The sequence below is a fragment of the Astatotilapia calliptera genome, chromosome 8, assembly GCF_900246225.1.
Source record: "Astatotilapia calliptera chromosome 8, fAstCal1.2, whole genome shotgun sequence".
In the NCBI taxonomy this organism is placed as follows: Eukaryota; Metazoa; Chordata; class Actinopteri; order Cichliformes; family Cichlidae; genus Astatotilapia; species Astatotilapia calliptera.
Window position 1 is genome coordinate 4,334,373 of NC_039309.1, and position 21,664 is coordinate 4,356,036.

Here is a 21,664-nt window from a genome sequence, read left to right on the forward strand (position 1 = left end):
CTACAAACACAAGGAAAAATACTGAGAACACGAGGAATTGTGCGGCAGGAGGTTTATGTCCTGAGGACACTTATTAGAAACAAACAATTACCAAGAAGGGGTCACGAAGAAAGACAAGAAGTAAAACTGACAACAGTGTAAAGAGAACAGTCCAAAAAAGGACCGCCTACCTGCTTTTCCTAACCACTTTTCCTCGACCTCGACGGAAAACATCACGAGGCGAAGGAAAGGAGCGAAGGAGAAATGATGAGTACTGTGCACAGGGATTATTGTCTGCCGTACAGAAACTACAACACCCAGAACATGGACTACAAAATGTGTTTAACACAGCTTTATCTTTATTTTGTGAATTATGGTGCGTTATTATTCCCACGTGTTTTTGCACTACTGTATCGGCCTGCAGGGTTCTCGGGTTTCTCAGTCAGATCCACACTTTGCTCAGGTCATCTGCTCAGCTTCATGCTGCAGAAGCAAGTATCAGCAAACATTTCGATGGTGTTTCCTACGTCCATCTTTATTCAGTGTCTATGTGTGATTTAAACCTTATTGTTGGTGCTAACTTTTTGGGTTTTTCTGGTGATTGTGACGACTGGAATAAAGGTCATAAAACTCTTCTGACTAATAATAAAGAGCCTTCAAAGCTAAAATAACTCCCTGGAGGTCTTGAAATGATCTTGAAAATGTATATATGAATTACTGTGTCAGGCACTGTGGAATAAGACCTGGGACATGGGATGATAAAGGTTTAAAAATGCAGACATACCACCGATGAATGAGACCACAATAAGCTCTTTGTGGAACGATGCATGATGCAGAACAATGCTGCAGAAATTTTCCTTTTCCACACAGACTCTTGGCCGCATCATTCGTGATTTCCTGAAACTCCAGTTCAGCATTCACCCTTCTTTCTCTGAGACATAAACAGACTGGATGAAGCTGTTTATCATTGTGTCAGAGCCATGCGTGCTTCTACAGTATATGAGCCCATATCACTCAAGACGTCTGCCATGTTTACACTGTGGGAAACACTGCGATTCATTATATAAGACTGAGCATAGAGGGGGAGGGAGGAGGGCGCCACGGCCAATCGGCGAGCAGGGGAGGGTCGCCCTTAATCGATGGTGGGCGAATGGATGAAAAGAACTGAGGCTGCACTGTGCAGTGACTCTGAGATGTATTTGAGGGGGCCCACATGTGCAGAGACAGGGCAGCAGTAACCTGAGACCCCAGCCTCCCTGCATTACTGTGACCTCTGGCAGCGTGCACACGTGCCTGAATATTATCACTTCTATGTCAAAACAGCTCAGACGGCCGCCACATGCACACGCACAGTAGAAGCTGAAGTACTCCGATCTTTTTAATCAGCCCACAGTTTGTCTACTTTATTCTATTGGGACTTTATTTGCACAAATGTTGCTGGATCTGTACTTTATTTAGTCTCAAAATCAGTGCAGACGTTGTGTTTACGTACAACCAGTACAAGATGACACACACTCACATTGCCCTGTGAGTTCATTATGCTATCACTAGTTGTGCAGCTATAGTCCCAGATCAGCTGATCATCAAACCACAGCTCATCCAACTGGTGAATCTTTGGCCTGCTATATTAGCCGGCCCACAGCTGCTGTGTCTCTGCAAGCCACTTTGCAACCCTCCTCCACCTGATCTGTTCATGATGTGTCTGACTGCTTCACCTCCTACCTGAACTAACGATATGCTCAATTTTGTGCATCATGTTAGCGCGTTTCAACAAAGATGATGCAGTTTTGTTTCCACTGCAAAGTGGCCACTTAAATATGTAAAACTGTTATATGGTGGTTGTAAAAACCGTCAGTTAAATCCCTGTTTGTTATTTTAAAAACAAATATTTTAAAAACAAAGGGGTGAATATGATGTTAAAATCAGGCTACATCAGTGCAGTTTACATGTAGTGCAGTGGAGCATTTAGCAGCTAATGGGCCTGATATATATATATATATATATATATATATATATATATATATATATATATATATATATATATATATATATATATATATATATATATATATATATTTAAATCAGCAATCACACAGCAAGAATCAGCTGGTTCTGAGCTCAAGGACAACAAACCTTCAAAGAACAAAATGGACCAGAGCACACTGATCACATTAGAGCCTTTACATTTGCAAACATTACTTTTGTCTCCCCTAAAGTATCTGAATCAGTGATTACAGGTTTAAATTAAAGTTAATGTAATGCACCTGTGTTTGCCTGCAGTGACAAGTCATAATATGTGATAAGAAGATTAGGAAAGGCAAAGAATGCAGAAATTATAAGGAAAATCTTTCATGTAATTTGTGTCTTTGAAGTGCTGTGAAGTAATATTAAACAATCCTCACATGTATTGCATATTAAATTGAGTGTAGGATACATCTAGAGCTGTAAAATAAATGTATTGGATTAAAAAGTCCAACATGTCTCAGTGACATGTTCTGCAGTAAAAATCAAGAAATCAAGTGACACAGTTGACTGCACGTAGTTTTCTTTTGCTTCCTATGCGTTTCTTTCCTCTGATCTGCAAACTAAAAACATTCATTATTATCGCGGTGACATTCAGACGCTGCACCGGTGCTGCATTCCTGGCAAAACCAAATCAGCACAGGTTTAACAGAAGATTTCGTGCAAGTCAGAACTTGAAGCACCAAGAAATAAAGGAGCTTGCGCTGTGACCCTAATGTACGCATGTGTGTCCTGAGCATCTGCTGTAAAAACCTACACGTTGGTGCATGTGTTGCAGCTCTTCTCTCTAATGAAGCCATCTTCTATGAATCAGAAGAAAAGGTGAGCCAAAGATTGAGCTTTTTTCTGAAAAATGAACGGGCGCTTTGTCGTGAGAGCGCGCCCTTACATTACACCACGCTCGAGTGTACCGAGGGAAGAAACACAGACGCACAACACGCAGCCAAAATTTTGTTTTTATGATCACAATACCACAGCGAGACAATTTCCAGACAAAACAAACAGAACATCAAAAGGAAATGTGCTTGGAAGCTCTACAAAGAGCTGCGAGTCTGCAGGAGCGAGGATCATCAGAGGCTCTGCAACCGCAACTCAGCAGAAACCCCGTATACGCCAATCCAACATTCACAGCGGTGTGAAAGGACATAATCCAGCTCGTAAGGTCGTAACTCGATTTTTCGAAGACTCGATTGAAATGGGAACGAGAGACAGAGTTGCAGTGCGTGCACGTAGCCACGTTTGCTGAACAATGGGCTGCACCGCAGGCTGAGGTGCACACTGGGTCATTGTGTAACTTCATGTCTTTGATGCTTGACGAGGCTGTGTGAAGCTGGAGAAGGGCTTGGTAACAGGTTTGTGAAAATAGTTATGAAAGTTAATGTTGCTGTAGGAAAGAGGTGTCAAACATAAGGCCCAGGGGCCAAAATCGGACCAGCAGACTCTCCAATCCACTGCACAGCATTCAAAAATGTGAAGGAACAGTAAAAGGACCGCAGCACGCCTCATTCACCGACTTATTCGCCTACAAGAACTTTTTCTACACCCAAGTCCTTTCAATCTAACACACAATTATTCTCTGCTCAAACAGCAGCTTCAGTCTCTTGTCCAAGATACTTGGATACCAGGGATTGAACCATCGGATGACCTGCTCTATGTCCTCAGCCACAACCAGCCCAAAGGTGTCAATTTTGGACTTTTAACTGTATTTTTATAAAGTTTTATAGCTTTACGTTTACTGATAAAGGCTGCACACATGAGTATCCATGTTACAAAAAGGTAGGTAATGGATGTAAGATTATAGATTAATAGATTAAAGAAAAAATGAAATAATGGAAAAGTTCCTGGTTTCTTAACATCTACTAAGGATTTTCTGTTTTTTATAGACAGATACACAGCGATGTACACATGGATACATTTTTACTAATCTTGACTATGAAAACCAACCTTTTTAAGGACTTTTAAGGACCCAAAATGATTTATTTGAAGCCAGGAAATCTGCCCTGAGCTTTATATAGAAGCTGACACGGCTGTTAAATATAAATTACATCACAACGATGTGATCGTGTCAGCTGCACTGATGTTCTTGGAACATTAACTGTATAAACAACGCGTGAAAATTACACACAGCTCTGAGTTTTTAACACTCGCTCCTGTTTGCTCCCCTCGCTGCCTCCTCTCCCCACTCTGGCCTTTCACAGCTGCCTTCAATCCACATTGGAGCCCATGGATGTATAAACACACCATAATCCCACCACCCAGGTATTAGTCAGTCCTTGGGAATATGCATTGGAGCCTCTACTGTAGGTTTTCTCTATTTACATGAGAGCCTTTAGTTGATACATGGCAGATCTTGCAGAGGAGAAACTGTTTAATAAAGGTTACTGCTAACTCAGTGTTTGCACAGACACAATTAATGAGATATGAGCTTTAACATCAACTTTATGAATGAAAAAATGAAAGAAGAGTCTCAGTCAACTTCAGGTGCAACATAAGGGGAGGAGTTAGAGAAAAAATGCATACAGGTTAGGTCTTTTATCCTGGTAACTCTGTTTTTCTCACGTCAGGATAAAAAATCTGTCCTGAAAAGAGCGTTTGATTCCAAACAAATACGGTCCCTCATATCATAGTTTGGTTTACAGTGGACTTAAATGAACAAAGTGGTGATCCTGAATGGTATCTCAAAGTCTGGATGCAGGTGAAAGTTGTTTCATTCAACAGACTGGTATGTGCTTCCCTCTTCCCTCAGAGATTAGCTGCCCATTAGCTGAGTTTCTGTTCTGGCTGAGGGGAGGCAGGTCAGTCTGACCTTCTTCATGGTCATCACTTAAATTACCTCCATGCTGTTTGTTACATTCAGGCCTTCTGCTTTCAACTGACCCATAAATCATGAAGTCTTATCTCTGCTGTGTGGCCTGAACACGGCATCAAGCCCGTTCTACCTCCTACTTCACTGCAGTAAATGTGGAAAAGCACAAAGTTACCCAGGTGTTAATACATTTTCTAAAACCAGCAAATGTTGTGTTGCAGGAAAAAAAAAAAAACAGTGCACCCAGATTAGTTTGTTTTTAGGCTACACATGGATTACAAGCTTCCACCTCAGTTTCAAAGAAAGCAGCTGCACAATAGCCGGAGGTGCCGTGAATCACACACAGTGAGATTTCCATCTCTGATTATGTAACTTACTTTTTGCAGCTTTTTTTGCAGGATTTTTGCTTTTGTATCTTTCACGTATAAATATCACCCCTCAATTGATGTTGTTGAACGATTGCATAAGAATGATTTGGGGCCTGTCAGGCCCACTATCCCAGTTTCTCTCCCCTGTAATGTCTGTAAAGTCGATCAGATGGAAAATTGGCAGGATTCTGAATGAAACTGGGACAGAGTTCATAAAATTTGAGTTAATTTAACTGTGAGGATAAACATTAAGTCGTTTAGGAATAATTGCAGGATCCTATCCTCTGAACAGAGTCTGCCTAAAACCACGTGCGACTCTTTTTTACAGGGATCTCTCCTAAAAGAGAGGAGTTAAAGTTTGCAGAAGAATAAAAAACTTCCACTATTATCACCCTTGATTTACATGAAGTGAATGATTACACAGGCAGGGATGAGAGCTGTGGGCGAAGGTCAGCGTGAACAGATATTTACTGTCACTGCTGCTCGTGTGCTGTGAGTCTATGAAAAACTGGGCTGACAAACATTATCCAGACTTTTTTGATCTCATTGACTCTGACTGGATTAATTACCTGGAAGTTTCCCACCATGATGAGCCCCGCGGCGCAGAGCCACCCGGCGGAGAGGCCGGCGGTGTTGAGGATGCAGTTCTGGTGCTTCTCGATCACGTGAGCGTAGCGCAGCAGGCCGATCAGCATCACTGGAGGAAGTGAGGAAAAAAGGAAATGACAAATCGGGAAGAAAGGACCGTTTTTGTTGGTCAAAAAGTTATGTAACCACATTTTTTTCTCTTCCAGGAAGAGAAGCTCACACTACAAACTCTACCTGAGGTGTTTATGATTACTCCAGCGGGATGAGCTCCATCTCTACAGAGCAGAAAAATAACCTCAGGGCAACAAGCATGAAGCTTAGTCCTCTCTGAAACTGATTTGCTTAGGCTGCTTGGAGGCAGCAGACAGAAGGCTTGCATCATTTGTACTAAAAGGGTGATGCTGCTGGTCCATTCAATTCACTACAGAGTCAGATTAACAGCACAGATAGTCTTACAAAATTCTAGCATCACTGGATTACAGTTTATAACAAAGTACATGTCCTCAAGTTCTTCACTGAAGTACTAGTTCAGTATACTTGCAGCTTATTTAAGTATTTCCATGTTATGCTACTTTTTGCCTCGATTCTACTACGTTAAAGATGCAAATGTTGCGTTTTGTACTCCACACTGTTTATTTTAAAACATTAATTCCTTCTTATTTTACTGACAGGCAGTGTACGGACAAAGGTTTTAGCCCACACCTCTTAATCTTTTAATTCAGGTGTTTTCAGTGCCATTGTCACCAGTGTATAAACTGAAGAACTTAGCCATTCGGTCTGCCTTGACAAACATTTGTGATGTAAAGGGTTAATCTGAGGGTTAAAGGGTTATCCTCCATGTAAAGTTACAGAGCGGGGACACAGAGTGCTGAAGCATCTAGAAAAATCCCCAGTGCTCTGCTGAATCAGTAAATGCAGAGCTCCAAACCTCCTCTGGCAGTAACATCAGCACAACAGCTGTGCACCAGGAGCTTCATGGCATGGCTTTCCAGGGCCAAGTAGCTGCTGAAGGTGTGATGTGCAGGGGAATCAGTACTAGTATCCTTACAGTATGATTATAGATAAAGCTACTATCTCCACCTGCAACATTGAAATGATCACCAGTTAATTTAACATGCATATCTTTGGGACTGTGGGAGGAAACTGGAGTACCAAGAGAAACGCCATGCAAGCACAGGAAGAACATGCAAAGGCAAATCAAATTTCAAGGTGTGTACCAACTCAGGTCCCTGCTTTAGCCACACCATCATTTTTGCAACTATAAGACTTCCAATGCCCAAACTGCACAGAATAAACCTTTAGTCGTGCTCAAAGCTAAAGCTTGATGATTCTGCACATCCCTGTGTGAGCAGATTCCTGATGTCTGTTTATGAAACGTCGCCTTCAAAGCTTCGCAGCAGTTTCACACGGCTCTCCCACCCTCCTGTCTGATGATCATGCCGTTCACATCTGGCACTCATCTCCCTGCAAACTGCAGAGAGCGACTGTTTTGATGTTCCCGTGGGTTGTCCAGCAGCGAGCACAGTGGTCCGTTTGTGGCGATCGAGTGCACGCCACGATAAGACTCCGTGTTTTGGGTTCTGGGTTAGGCGTGCGTTTCTTGGGCTGCTGCACAGCAAGAGTTTGACATTTACCATTCTTCTAACCTCACACTACACCTTTGAATTAAACAAACTCCCCCACCAATATAAACTGAGCATTGTTTATGAAAGGGGAATAAAAAAAGAAGGAAAGCTTTTGATGTGGGAGAAATGAGCTCGCTCACAAACCCTAATTTTTGCAGACTTCACCGAAATCATCCATAAAAATGGTAATTACAGGAACGAACTTGTTTTTCCTGTTTTCCTGCAAAGAGAACAAGAGGTCCTTCCTTTAAGTATTTATCTATTATCCTTCAAGTCAAATTAAGATGTTGTCATTCCTTGACTTGGAAAGAGCACTGCTCAGCCCGGGGTCGGGACACCACGGACCAGGACCGCAAAGTTACACACCAGGGCACAAATGTTTGATGCGCTTTTGCCAATTTAAGACAGATTTTGAGAGCTACGTATCAGGCATCTGTGGTCTAATGAAATAGAAAGTGACAAAAGCAAGAGAGCGAAAAACAAGAGAAGTAAAGTTTTCTATTAAGCTCTAAAGCTTATTTTTCTCAAGTCTTTGTCGCTGTTTCAGACTATTTTCTCTGATTTTCGTGTCTTTTGCCACAATGAAAAAACACCAAGATGAAGCCCTGAAAAACTTTTGTGCCCCATGGATGGAAAAACAGTGACTGTGTGTTAACAGCCAAGTTCTGAGATAAATCTGGTTCAGGGAAAAAGCCTGAGCTGGAACGGGTTAACAGGTTTTTAAACTTGCCCAAATTCCAGCATTTTCTCAGAAAAGCAGCATGAACCTGGTGTTCATAGGGGAGAGGTCACCTTAAATAAATGGCTCTGTATAGAGAGCAAATAGGCAGCTTCAGTCCAGGACACTCGGGTCAAAGGGTTGACAATATACTGCAAAATGTGTGTGAGTTCACGTTGGATCACAGGAAGCTCCCAACACCAGGAAATTGTGTCTGACTGAGGCTCCTACAGTCGCTTTCAAATCTGGAAAGAACTGCATTCCTTTGAGGCAAACTTCCATTTATGCATTTCCAAAAAGTTGATCAGGGTGAATTCCCTGAGTGTACATTATCAGAATCCTGGCAAACATTTTTAAAGCAAATATAGAAAAAGAGCCAATATACCCTCTGCACACCGGGCAACGAACCCTGAGCAAACCACAGAAAATCAATGCTTTTGGCACACAGAGTAGCTGTCCGTATGGTCAGAGGGTGAATGCTTGTGGGTCATTTTATTCAGAAAAAAGCAGTATCGATGGCCTAGATTGAAGTTTTCTCTCAGATTGAGGGCTGAGGCCAGAGCTGGCCGTGGATTCTGGGGAACAGAAAGTTGGCCGGAGCCTCTCCAGCTGAAAAAACAAGTCCTGTTCGACCAAGATGTTGGGTAAATATGTACGAGAGTAAAAAAAGAAAAAATACTATAAAAGCTGAATATTTGTAGACCAAAACCATCCTGGTTCTTACCCATAAAGGATCCGGTGCTGCATATGAGGCTGAAAAAGCAGCTTTCAGGTGGCAGAGTTCCACATTTACTACAATGGAAACACAGACGAGAGGAGGGTGGTTAGTATGGGCTGTACTCAAACTACGACCCCCTGTGCTTGCTGTCATATACCCCCTTCTCCATATTTTACTTTTTTTTTTTACTGTGCACAACTGGAAAACCCATATTTGTGTGCTTAGCTGCTCTGTGATACTAAAAACCTGCCAGCATTTTTTCTATAAATATAGAGTCTTTGTGGGAGGTCAGAAAGAAGGACACACATCTGTATCTCCAGCTCAAAAGCATCCAAAACATTTTCCCATCTAGACACAATAAGCCGATTAGATTTTAATCTTGTCAGCAACACTTATTCAGCACCCTGGATGTTTTTGTGGGGGGAACATAAGACTTGTGAAGCACTTAACAAAAGCCTTTCTTTCTGCAGAGGTGAGGAGGAGCCTCGCTCGGGCAAGTGCGGACTTATCTAAGATCACGATCTTCACTGCAGCTGCTCGCCAAATATCACTGCAGTTTATCTGAAACCGGATTAGTTAAAGAAGCGAGCGACATCACTTTCTGGAGCTACATGTAAGACTTGCAAACCCTAAAGCAACAGTTTCAGCTGATGTTTGTAACGTTGCATGGAAACAAAAACTGATTTTCAGCCCCATGAACAGCTGCAGATCTCGTGGATTCCTGACAGTTCACAAGGATTTACAGGTTGAAGCAGGCAGGTTTTTAAACTCTGAACTTTCGTAGCTTGTTAGTCCCTATTTCATGGATGTCAGATGCTTAAATTGGGTCAATGAGCTTACACTGAGGGCTAGATGTGAGTTTGCTTTAATTTAATCCCCAAAATAAAAAACTACCTTGGATTTATTGGTTCATGTCCTATAAAAGCCTCTTTACCTGCACTTTAAAACAGTCATGCAGTAGCATTTCCTCTGCCTTATCTATCATGATGAAACTTTGTTTTTCCAGCTCTGACACTTTGATATTTGGCTTGCATAAATATATTCTGTGAGTTCAACGACTTTCTGAAGACTTTGTTTGATGTCCGTGGCTCCACATTTCTGCTGGTGTGTTTTAAAAATGACAACACAAAGAGTCTCAGACTGTCTTCTTCCTTTTGCAGCTTTTCTTGTGTTATTTCAATTAGTAGTTTTAGTAAAACAGGAAAATTTTGTTTCTTTTTTTAGAAAAGGACCAAAAATCAAGCACGTGCTTGCTCCAACTGAACAAAAGCAGCCAACCTCGAAAATAAACCACTGACCACAGCAGGGCGGTTTGCTGTGTCACATCATCTGACATCTGTGGTCAGATCATGTGTACAGCATAACTTTTTTTGTGTTTCAGTGAAATTGTTATTACTGCAAAAGCAGAACTAGGACCGTCAGTCTGCTTCCTCTTTGTGGTTTAATGAAGGATAGGGCAGGAATGACTGCAACGTGCAGCCGTTCTGTTCTTTGAAGTTCCTAACTTTTGCACTGTCCACTCCTGCTGTGACAAAACAAATTTCCCACGTGTGGGACTAATAAAGGTTATCTTATCTTATCTTATCTTAGCATGGAAATTAAAGTCCACCTGTAACACCCGCAGAGGTGGGCTCACTGACCTGATGAGTGGTATGTTGTCCAGGGTGCAACACAGTACAGGTCCCCTCTGTAATGGAAGCGGCTCCACACAGGACTCATTGTAAACCCTAGAAAAACACACATGTGCATCCATTTATTTCAGTTATTCAACATGATTCAGTGTTCGGAACAATCGTTATCTCTCAGAGCGCCGAATTTCTTGCGGTTGCTCGAATTTCTTAAAGTAGGATGGGAGGCCTTCAACTATCAGCCCCATCTCCTTTTTTAGGATTATGCTTCAGACTTGGGACAGCATGGTCACTGGTGTTGGGGTTCGAATGCACCACCTAGCCGGGACCTTTCTGCATGGATGCGTGAGTTCGCTACAGGTTCCAGCTTCCACCCACAGTCCAGAGACATGCAGTTAGTGCGGTTAGCTGAATGTGATTGGTCATCTGTCTCTGTGTGTTGGTTCAGCAATACAATGGCAACCTGTACACTGTGTCCCCCACCTATCCGAGATGGGCTTGATCAGGTGACTCCGGAGTATTGCTGTTATGGGCCCACACTGCTGGGGGATTTCCCATGATGCCACGCACTTCTTCTCCACTCTCATCTTTTTAGTCTCCATGTGTTTCCATTCCACTACTTTATGTCATTATGTTTATTGACTGACGTTTGCTGTTTGTGGCCTGAATCTGCAGGAGGTTTGTTCCTGTTAAAAGTGAGTTCTTCTTCTCCACTGTCGCCAAGTACTGCTTACATGGGATCATCGAAATGTAGGTTGTCTAACTCCCAGTAAAAAAGGTTGAGTAAAAATGTGATCTTAGTGTTTCACACGAGATCAATGTCAATTCAGGGAAACTGAAGTGACCAAACGTGTTGAAAACTCTGTTAATGGTTGAGCATCAGCTGCGACACGTTTGGCATGATAGCGCTCTTACTGTACGCAAATGACGGTAGAAAATTAACCCAAAATGTTTTCAGGTGAAAGGTCTTTTATGTAACACAGTTAACGTTCAGCTGCATACTTTGTTTTTATTTTGATTTCTATTCTCCATTTGTATGCAAGTGACTCAAACCGATGTCTCATTTAACTCAAATGCAAAATAGCAAACTACATTCCTGCATTACAAATGTTAAAAACTGGGTTTGTAACATTTTATCTATAAATATATACCTGTATTTACTAAAATACCTGTATATGCATGTAGACAGGGCCTAAATCGACATATATGTGCAGATACAGCACTATGGAGATATGTGGTCCCAATATCCCAGTGGCCATATGTTGAGAAGCAGGGTACACCCTAGACTGGTCAGAGTGTAACACTTAGAGACAGACGACCATTCACACCTATGTGCAATTTAAAATCACCAGTTAACCTAACCCCACTCTATGTCTTTGGACTGTGGGAGGAAGCCAGAGTACTCGTGGAGAGCAAGCAAACCCCGAACACAGCTTGAGAGAAAGTCTGTTTTATGTGTTTTTATTTGTTAAGGACACGCTCCTGTTTACAGGTAAACACACAGAGTGACTCTTTAACCCTCATTATTTGATTTGGCTGATTTTGTTTTTTAAAAACACTCAGAGAACTTATCAACTTCTAATCTGATATGATGAAAATGTTATCCAACACTCGCTGCTTCACTCATTCAGCAAATAAGGAAAATCACTGTTATCATCCCTGGAGTTTTAGTTTGTAAATATAACTCCAAGATTCACTCTATTTATCTCTGAAGCTGCATTTTCACTCAAGGAGCCCTGATATTTCCCACTGTGATCTATATTAAAGGCCACTGAAGAAGAGAAATCTCAACTTCTGGTTTAAGTGGTGATGCTTTGCAAGTGGACTCATTAGTTAACATGTTTTTGTACATACGTCACAATGTTTTTAGCATCTTTAAGCTTTCTTCCTGTTGAAAGGATTTTTTTCTTTCCCACTGTGCCCAAGTGCTTGTTATTGTAGGGTCTTTACCTTGCAAAATAAAGCACCTTGAAATGACTGTTATGATTTGTGATTTGATTTGGCGCTTTTTAAATGAAAGTGAACTGAATTGTCTGGTTTAACCAAGCAGAGCTGAACAGTTGAATGCAGTCTTGAGAAATTGTGCAACAATCCTGCTTAAGGTCTGAAGCACTTTGTGTAGTGTAGACATCTCTGACTCTTTTTTTTTTAATCTAATCCACAGTCAAAAATCTATCTCTGTGAAAGTGACCTCTGGTCACTGCACTGGAAACAATTTGGAAAAAGTTTCCTCGTCTCTTTGGGAACATTCCTGATGCGGAGATGCAGCTTGTGTCTCTTTGGTGCTTTGAAGCAACATTAAACTGCTGACCAATACTATGGTCTTTAAAATGAACCCGATATGTGTGTTTGTGTGTGTGTGAGTGCTGTACCAGTTGTTCACAGGGCAGACGTGCTGGTTGTAGAGGGCCATCGCGTATCTGTGAAGACAAAGAAGAAGAAAATCTTTGGTCAAAGATCTGAACAGACGGTTAAAGAGGCAGACAGAAAATGATGAAGATTCAATCATGCTGTCAGGATACGGTCTGGAGATAACACTGGCTCTGCTCTCAAAACATGTCCAAAGCTCTGCCTCACTCGCTGTACTGCAGCATTTGAAAGTATTGTCACATCCAACCACACGAACGTCTCCAGGCTCTAATAATGTTTTCCACTAACAAAACACACATGAATCACCACACGGTTGTTTTCAGAGACGGAGACAGCTCCTCTTCATCACACATGTGCGTCGAGCCGGACGGCTGCATATTAACATGTACTGTTACACCACAGGGATGTTTAAAAAAATGTCAGTTACACAAAACAACCTCCACACACACACACGCAGAGCCTAACAGCCAAACAGAGATCATTCATCACACACATAAATGCACAGTAGTACATTTTAGAAGCACATGTTCTCTTACTCCACCAATTTGGTGCAGACTCCTATCTCTCAAACTCAATGCTGGATTTCCATAAAATTCTGAACAGACAGTAATTTCCTCCAGAGGATAAATGCTTCTGGTTTCGGTGATCCTCCGACTTTCTGTCTGGCTGTACCAGGAGATCTTACACACAAAGGTTTGGCAACTATCAAATAGAGATTTTGCACAAACTATCCAGATAGTTTTTGGGGGTTTTTTAATGCAAAACCCTCTGAGAAGTCCTTGAAAACAATTTGAAAGTGCTGTTTCTTTCCAAATATAACTGGCAGTTGACCAAAACTCTAAAAGATGACGCCAACACAGAAGTACCAAAAACTGCAGTTCCTCTAATGGCCACTTGAGGCTGACTCCCCTGTTAAAATGCTCAACTTTACAGCATTAAAAAGTATTAAAATCTTTGATTCCTTCTTCTATTTTTGGCCTCTTCTTTTTTCAGTCACCTTCATAAAACAGCTGTACAGAGTTGACCCTTTGAAGCCATCATTTCTACTTTTAGTCCTCTAATCTGAGTCGCTGAAGTGGAGTCCTCTATCAGATTTGTGCTGTTGGTGCATTTTTCTAGGAATTAACTTCTAAATAATATATTCTGCTTTGTGCTGCAGACCTCCCAGGAAGTCTGTCTGTGTCAATTATTTTACCACAATCTCTCAAACCTGATGACAATCCAGCTCCTTGTGAAGTAGACTGCAACAGAAATCCCTTCAGTCTTACTCTTCAGCTCTTTTCTACTTAGGTTTAAGATCAAAAGCCTGCAAAATGCTTGACATTTCTACCATGATACTTAAGCACAAACTCATGAATCTGCTAATGAAGTTGCATTACAACTGCCAGTTACAACAAGTCTACGCATGTGTTACTGTAACCTAGCTAACCTGATTCAGAAGGTGTCCACTCTCCTCTGTAAAGACATACATGGATTAAGTCACATGTGCTTCTTGTTCAAAGTGTGTGGCATAAAAACTCTACAAATACTCATTTTTACCACATTCAGACAAATTAAAACAGGTTGTTACCAAAATAAATAACCAGTGGACATAAAATCTCCCATATTCCACACCATAATGTTGTTGGTGCACTATCACTCAGGTTGAAATATGTCACAAATGGCCCATTAGCCTCTTTCAAAACAACCGTGAGGACATATTGCACCATAGATCAGATACACAGGACTCAAAAAAGCAAGATGCCAACAGACATGTGACCGCTGGAGCGTCTTTATTGATCGCTGATAACGAGGGAATTCTCGGGTCAGAAGAATTGATTTGCCCTTTACAAAGTTGATGTGGAGTGAGTGGCCTGACAGAGGCCGTCCACTCTCATCCACTTCCCTCCCTCCCACGACTCATCTTTTTTAGTCCTGCTGCATGTACTTGAAAACTGCATGCCGTGTAAACTAAAGTGAAGATCACGGTGTGAATGAGCCGTTAAACTAGAGACTCAGATACACCGCCTCTCTCATCCCATCAAATACTTCAGTGTTCTCAAAGCTGTCAGCGCCGCCAAATCACACAGAAGGTGACCTTTGGATTCAGTGCTGTGATGCATCGAGTTCAGGCAACAACGTGATGGATTCTTACTGCCAACACGTGAAATACGAACACTTGTAAAGCACTCTTTGTTTGACCGATGTGTTTCAGTCTTTGGCAGGGACCCTGGTGAATGGCTATCACCCGAAACATGCAAGTCTACCAGTAAAGTTTCTCTACATACAAGTGTTGCTGGAGCGTCAATCTTTTTGGTCTTCCCCATGCACCCTGGAAATAGGTAAAGTTTTACCAGCAATCAAACCAAATTGAAAACTGTGTTTTCTGTGTAAACCTAATCAAAGATTCTTTTCAGTGCAGCATCGGTCACTGCATGAAGTGTAACGTCATCAAACCTCCTATAAGCACTGATCCTCGTGCTCTGGCACGCTTGACTCGCTGCAGTCTTCTCCTGAATGGGAAAAGAAAATCACAGCTGTGGCACTGAAATAGAAGTTGAAACAGGAAATGGCATACTTCCAGTAACTTTCTGTTGGCACTGCCAAAGCACCTTTCACAGGATTCATACTGCTGTGTTAAATCTACCCCGAAGATCCCTGCAAATCCCTTTGAAACCTGAAAGCATAATCTACCCCATAACCTGATGTGCTCCTCCCTGTAACCACATGTCACATCAACACAGTCTGCAGCCACGTCCACACTAATACGTTTTCATTTGAAAACGCATCTTTTTCTCTCCGTTTTGGCCTCCCGTCCACACTGAGACGGCATTTTTGTTCAAGGAAAACAGAGCTTTTTGAAAACGCTCTCCAAAGCAGATACATTTGAAAACGCCGTTTTCGTGTCACAGTGTGGACCGTGTAAACGGAGCCTTTTGGAGCTGTGACCAATTAAACTAAGATAGCAGAGGGCATTATATAGCAGCTGTTTTGTTTTCTCTCTATTTTGACAGCCCTATTAAAGATTAATATCAGTCTGCACATGCTCCAGAGAGCTTTTCTTCAAATCCCTTAACTCTCACTCGCTTTTGCAACTTTGTACTTTTGTGTTACTCGCAGCAACAACTCCGCCTCATTGTTAGTCCATTTAAAAAACTTGGTGCTTTTCCTCGACCTTTTGCCGCGACGTTTCAAAGAGCTGGTGTTGTGCCAAAAAGTGATCGTCTGCCAAAATCTGATTTCCGGTATTTGCCAAAAACTGATTGCTGGTATTTAAACTGCTAGTAACTTGTTGGGCTATAATATGTGAAACATATGTCAAATGCATCCCTCATGGATGACATAAAGTCATATTGAGCCACAAACAACATTAGTGTAACAAGGTAGAAGCCGCAATCAGTTTTTGGCAGCGACTTTTATATAACCTTTATTTATGCAGTTTAAAAAAAAATCTCATTAACATTACAAATGTCTTTTGTAAGAGTAAGTTGGCCAAGAGGACAGCAGAAATGGCAGCAAATATTACAATAGTTCTGTAAAAATATTTTAAGTGGGGATAAAGGACCGGAACGGTTATAATGTAAGTACAATAACACAGAGTTGTAAAGATACTTGAAAAAACAGATAATTTTTTAATTCTCTATATAACCCCTTTGTAAACGCTGTTCACCGAAGTCTATTTACCAACATACGTAAAGATATTACACATAAAAAATACACGGAAACATTGGAAATCAGTTTTTAGCAGGCAATCACTTTTTGGCACAACACCGGAAAGTAAATAAACGGCAGACAGTCAAAGGAGCTTGCAAAGAAAAGCGTCTGGACTTCTTTAAGTTGCTTGAAGACGTTTCACCTCTCATCCGAGAAGCTTCTTCAGTTCTAAGGTCAAATGGTGGAGAGTCCCAGATATAAGCCTAGTGGGAGATTCCCCCCACAGAGGGACAAAAGGACACTCTTTCGAGGATGCCAATGTTCACATTTTGGACAGAGAGGACAGATGGTTTGAAAGAGGAGTGAAAGAAGCCATCTATGTCCACTGTGAGCGACCATCTTTGAACAGAGGCAGGGGTTTACAACACCAACTCTCTGCCATCTATAATCCAGTTTTGAGATTCCTCCCCAGACGCCTTAACGCCCACTCACATCCTGGGCCAGCTGACCTCAGGAATTCGCATGATAAGGTGGGGCCAGGTTTCACAATGAGCTCATCCTGAAACTCTGGCTGATTGGGACCCACGCCCAGTTTCCCACCTTGGCTCAGGCGATTAGAGGATCATCAGGGGGTCCTTTTGTCCCTCTGTGGGGGGTTTACTCCCACTAGGTTTATATCTGGGACTCTCCACCATTTGACCTTAGAACTGAAGAAGCTTCTCGGATGAGAGGTGAAACGTCTTCAAGCAACTTAAAGAAGTCCAGACGCTTTTCTTTGCAAGCTCCTTTGACTACGATGACCTGGATGACTGAGAACCTTCACAGACATAAACGGCAGACAGAAATGAGGCAGGTTGAATCTTCTTGCGTTTCACGGATGAGCAGTACTGGACCGTAAGCGTTTTCGGCCGTTTCAATGTGGACGCACAACTCTGTGAAAATGACTGAAAATGATATTGTGGAGTGGAGCGTTTTTAGACAAAAATGCCGTTTTCAAATTTATCCGGATGAGTGTAGACGTAGCCTGCGACTATTGTGATCGGCCAGTTCAACAATCATCGCCTCTACATCAGGACTCACACGTGTCAGTAAATTCATGGAGGGAGATTACCAAAACTAGATATGAGGAAAAGTACAAAGAAGTGAAAAAACTTGATGGACATTTTTGCCAAAAAAACAAAAAGTGAAACTGACCACAAACTGACCCATGAGGGAAAAAACTCACAAGATACTTAACACACAATGCATCAGCCCAAGCGTGAATGCTGGCAACGGCCACGTGCATGGATTCACTGCAGAGGTCAAAATATGAGCATAAACCACCACCCTGCCCACCTCCTAATAAACGTGCAGCATGCAACAGTCCAGCTCTAGCTGATGTTTTGGGAGAGCAAGTTGCTCAGTTGTGACCTATTACTGATTTTAATACAAAGAACGAGTTAAAGAAAAAAACAAAAATATTTCATTTTGGAAAAAGCAAAAAAAGAAAAGTCATTTCTCCCTTCAGATGTGACACATTTCAGCTTGATATAAATAATTTACTTCGCTTTGGTTAAAGTGTAAAACTCAAACTCCTCATGTTTTCCCGCAAAAAGCCTCACACGGCTGCTCAGAGCTGTGGAGTTTTTAGGTCATGACAAAAGCTGACAAAGCATTCAAAGGCAGAAACAGACAGGTGTCGACGTGCCTGAAAAAACAGCAGGAGGAGGGGGATTACAGATTCAAGCTTTAGAGGCCCGGCGTGAAGAACTCTCGTACTCATTTAACAAAGAACACTCTGAAACCTCTCACACTTTGAGAGGAAAAGAAATCAGCTGTTTCCCAGCATCCTAGTCTATAGAAAGTGCAAGAAGGCGTTATCCAGAGGTCATCCAGCCTGGGAGCACAGATGTTGGATAGCTTTTTTCCTCAAGAGATCATTATCAGGAGCAATAACTCATCTGTGCCACTCTTGATAGACTTACACAATCCTACACTGACTTTTATACATTAATTATTATTGACTGACCTTTTCATGCACAGAAATGAGCCTCCAACTAACCATTACATTTCATTAAAAGGTTACACCAAGAATCCAGTATTAGAAAAGTATTCTGGTCTCTTCAGGGACTCGTGTGTGGTGATCAAAGGAAACAGTTCCTTTTTTTATGCTTTTATTTGCTTTTTTGCTGGGAGCTCTGTTACTTGATGAGGTTTTATCAGTTTTATCCTGGTTTAAGGATCAAAACAGGACATTGCAAATCAAAATCCTGACTTTAAGTAATTTGATTACATGTACATTTTCCCTAAACAATTCTCAATAAAGTACAGTGAAAAAATGTTAAATTCAATGGACTCTGGTCAGTGATGATTTAAGATAAATGCAAAATTTGTTTTTAGTGGGGGACTTTTCGCAGTTTTGTTTAAAGAGAAATGAAATCTTAGATTTGATTTTTTTAAAAACGATTAACTTTCATCACCTTCGAGAAAGTTAAAATGTATATTTAGTGCTAAAAATATGGATAAAATTCTAGAGTTTGACTGACACAACTGAAGCACAGACTTATTGGATGGTTTGTGACAATTAACCGCACAAAAAACACAAAATTTAGTGGCTGCATGTCGACATCCACCTATCGCCCAGCAGCCGTACCCTTAACAATGTCAAACTTTAAGCCTTAAAGCATTTAAATGGGTGAGCTATGAAGAAATATCCAAGCATGTTACAAGTGTCATTAGCAGGACAGAACAAACAGTTTTTCAGAGCAGTCTGCAAACATGCTGGTCATTTTAACATGAGAGCCTATTGGGATAGGCTCATCTTTGATGGCTGCCTCTAGTGGCTATCAGAGGAACTGCAGTTAACCACAAACAGAGGTTCTTGGGTCTCTTTTCAGGAGTTCTTACATGCCTGCAGGAACAAGCATTAACTCCAGCCGGGGAGGATTTTTAAAACATCTTCGATCTTCACCTGCAAAGTCCTGAAATGAAGACTAAGCGTTTTTCTGGCTTCCAAAAAAGGAAAACATTTCACATGCATGAACTTTGCACCGTCAGTCGACATCATGGTGACCGCAGCAGGGATAACAGATAACATGTGTGACCACACTCGTGTGCAGACAGCTTGACTCGTGAGTTGTCTTTTAGAGGAAGAAAGATCACCTTCATCACTACACACTTATTGATTCCAAGGCTCGTATTTAAAGAGGAAGCAGCTGAATGTATTTACCCTAACGAGTCCTAATCTTATCCAAAAGAAGTAAATGTTTACGTGAGTGTTTCAAGAGCTGAACTTTAAATACATATTTAAACTTTGAGTGTACAAACAGACACGGGAACCTCCTGCAGATGCTGCTGCGCGGCTTGTTTACTCGGAGGTACTCACACCACCCATATTCCTGTGATGATGAAGACAGGCAGGCTGACGGGAAGGATCATCCAAGGCGACATGACGGACGCCAGGCGATCTCCGCCGCAAACGACACCAACGGACACGGGCTTCGTTACAGACCTGAAGGAGCGCAGACATAATCAGTCAGGGAAAACAAACGTACAAATATTACAATCACAAATCCTGAAATCAGGATTCCTGATTGGTAATTAGCTCTTTAATCCATCTATAAAACTCCCGCCTGTTCCAGCTCCTATACTGAACTTTCCTCTATACTTCCCTATACCACACCACTTTTTTGTCTTCCAATATTTTTGGTCCTTTTTTTCCACATTTACCGAAACCTGCACTGCTTTATATTCAGTTTCAATCAAATAAAACCTTTAGAGCTCTTTGCCATATTACGTGCATTTTTTTACATGATGATTTATTGTCTTTCATTTAGATTTTTACTCACTGGGTTCGTTTCTTTCTTGGTATGTGTGTAGTAGATTGCATTTTGTGTTGCCATACTGCACTTTAATTTCTCAAGCGATTCTTGTTTTACTAAAGCTGCTGCGTTTATTGTTTGCTGTAAGATTGGAGTTTCGCAGTTTTTAGAGTATATCTTATGTTAAAAGTGAGGGTTTGTAGCTTTTCCCTACTTTATGTTTCATATGCTGAACGTCTTTTGCATTTTGGAGTGTCGGTTGAACAAAACAAGACATCTGTGAGAGATGTGCAGTCCCCTTGCAGTGATGTAAGGGGGAGAATATTACATCTTGAACAACGTGTTTTGTGTCTGTCGTGCAGGTCCGATGTAGCGGCCTGCAGCAGAGATGACGAGCTGTCAAACTTGTACCTTCATCACTTTCTCCACAAATACATCAGTGCTTTCCCACACAGAGCGAAACAAACAGTAACCTGTGAAAACGACGGGCCAATGCTCAGACCTGCAGTCCTGCTTCTGTCTGTATGGCTATTTTCCTAAATAAACATATAAAACTATAGAGCAGCTCTCAGTCCACACACCAAACTGAAACCTTTTTATACAGGACACTGATTTATGTTTTGGCCGAGGTATCACAGTTTCTGTCCTTGGACATGTTATCGTCCTGTCACAGATTAAGCACAGTAAGTTTGAACTTTACAGAGTTCAGTGAATTACTGCCAGTCATTCATAAAAAATATGCACATTTAGGGCTCAGCACATAACTTGAGTATTACTATTTTTGTGACTTGTTACACAAACAATTCCTATAAAGTTGGGACACTGTTAAAAGAAAATCCCATAGAGCCATATTTTATTCACAACAGAACAAAGAAAACACATAAAATGTTGAAAAATGTTAGCTTAATTTGAGTTTGATGGCAGCAACATTTGGGACATCTAACAGAGCATAATGTCACCGACTGATTCCAAGAATCTGGAGGAATCTCTGTGCGCAGGGGACAAGGCTAAAAATCAATAGTGGCTGGCCGTGATCTTCAGCTCTCAGGCGGCACTGCGTCATAACCAGACCTGATTCTGTCATGGAAATCACTGGATGGGTTCAGGAACACTTCCAGAAATCTCTGTCTGTGAACTCAGCTCACTGTGCCGTACACAAACGCAGGTTAAAGCTCGATCGTGCGTAGAAGAGCAAACATGTTCGAGCAACATCACCAAAGCTAATTTAAAACAACCTGAGGAAAAGTGTGAAGATGTTCTGTGATCACACAAATCAAAATCCTCCAGACCAAAGAGGAGAAGGACCCTCAGCTCTGAGTATATTCAGGTTTCAAACCAGAACGGGACAACATTCCTCTCCCACGAGCCCAGCAGCTGCTCCAGATGTTTATGAGCTGTTGTTAAAGGAA

General features: G+C 41.5%; 1 protein-coding gene across 3 annotated transcripts in view; it reads right to left on the reverse strand.

Moving 5' to 3' along the window:
• Positions 1 to 21,664, reverse strand: part of LOC113028035 (transmembrane protein 150A-like) — a 28,039-nt gene that overhangs the window by 4,162 nt on the left and 2,213 nt on the right. For 2 of the 3 annotated variants that reach the window (XM_026177992.1, XM_026177993.1), the window contains 5 exons: positions 19,820 to 19,945; positions 12,825 to 12,872; positions 10,465 to 10,551; positions 8,831 to 8,898; positions 5,745 to 5,872 (listed from right to left, as the gene is read on the reverse strand). In XM_026177992.1, the coding sequence (XP_026033777.1) occupies positions 5,745 to 5,872; positions 8,831 to 8,898; positions 10,465 to 10,551; positions 12,825 to 12,872; positions 19,820 to 19,884 (396 nt within the window). In that variant the 5' untranslated portion in view covers positions 19,885 to 19,945. Of the gene's footprint in view, positions 1 to 5,744; positions 5,873 to 8,830; positions 8,899 to 10,464; positions 10,552 to 12,824; positions 15,790 to 19,819; positions 19,946 to 21,664 lie in introns of those variants that run through there. The other variant, XM_026177991.1, reaches the window with a different exon arrangement.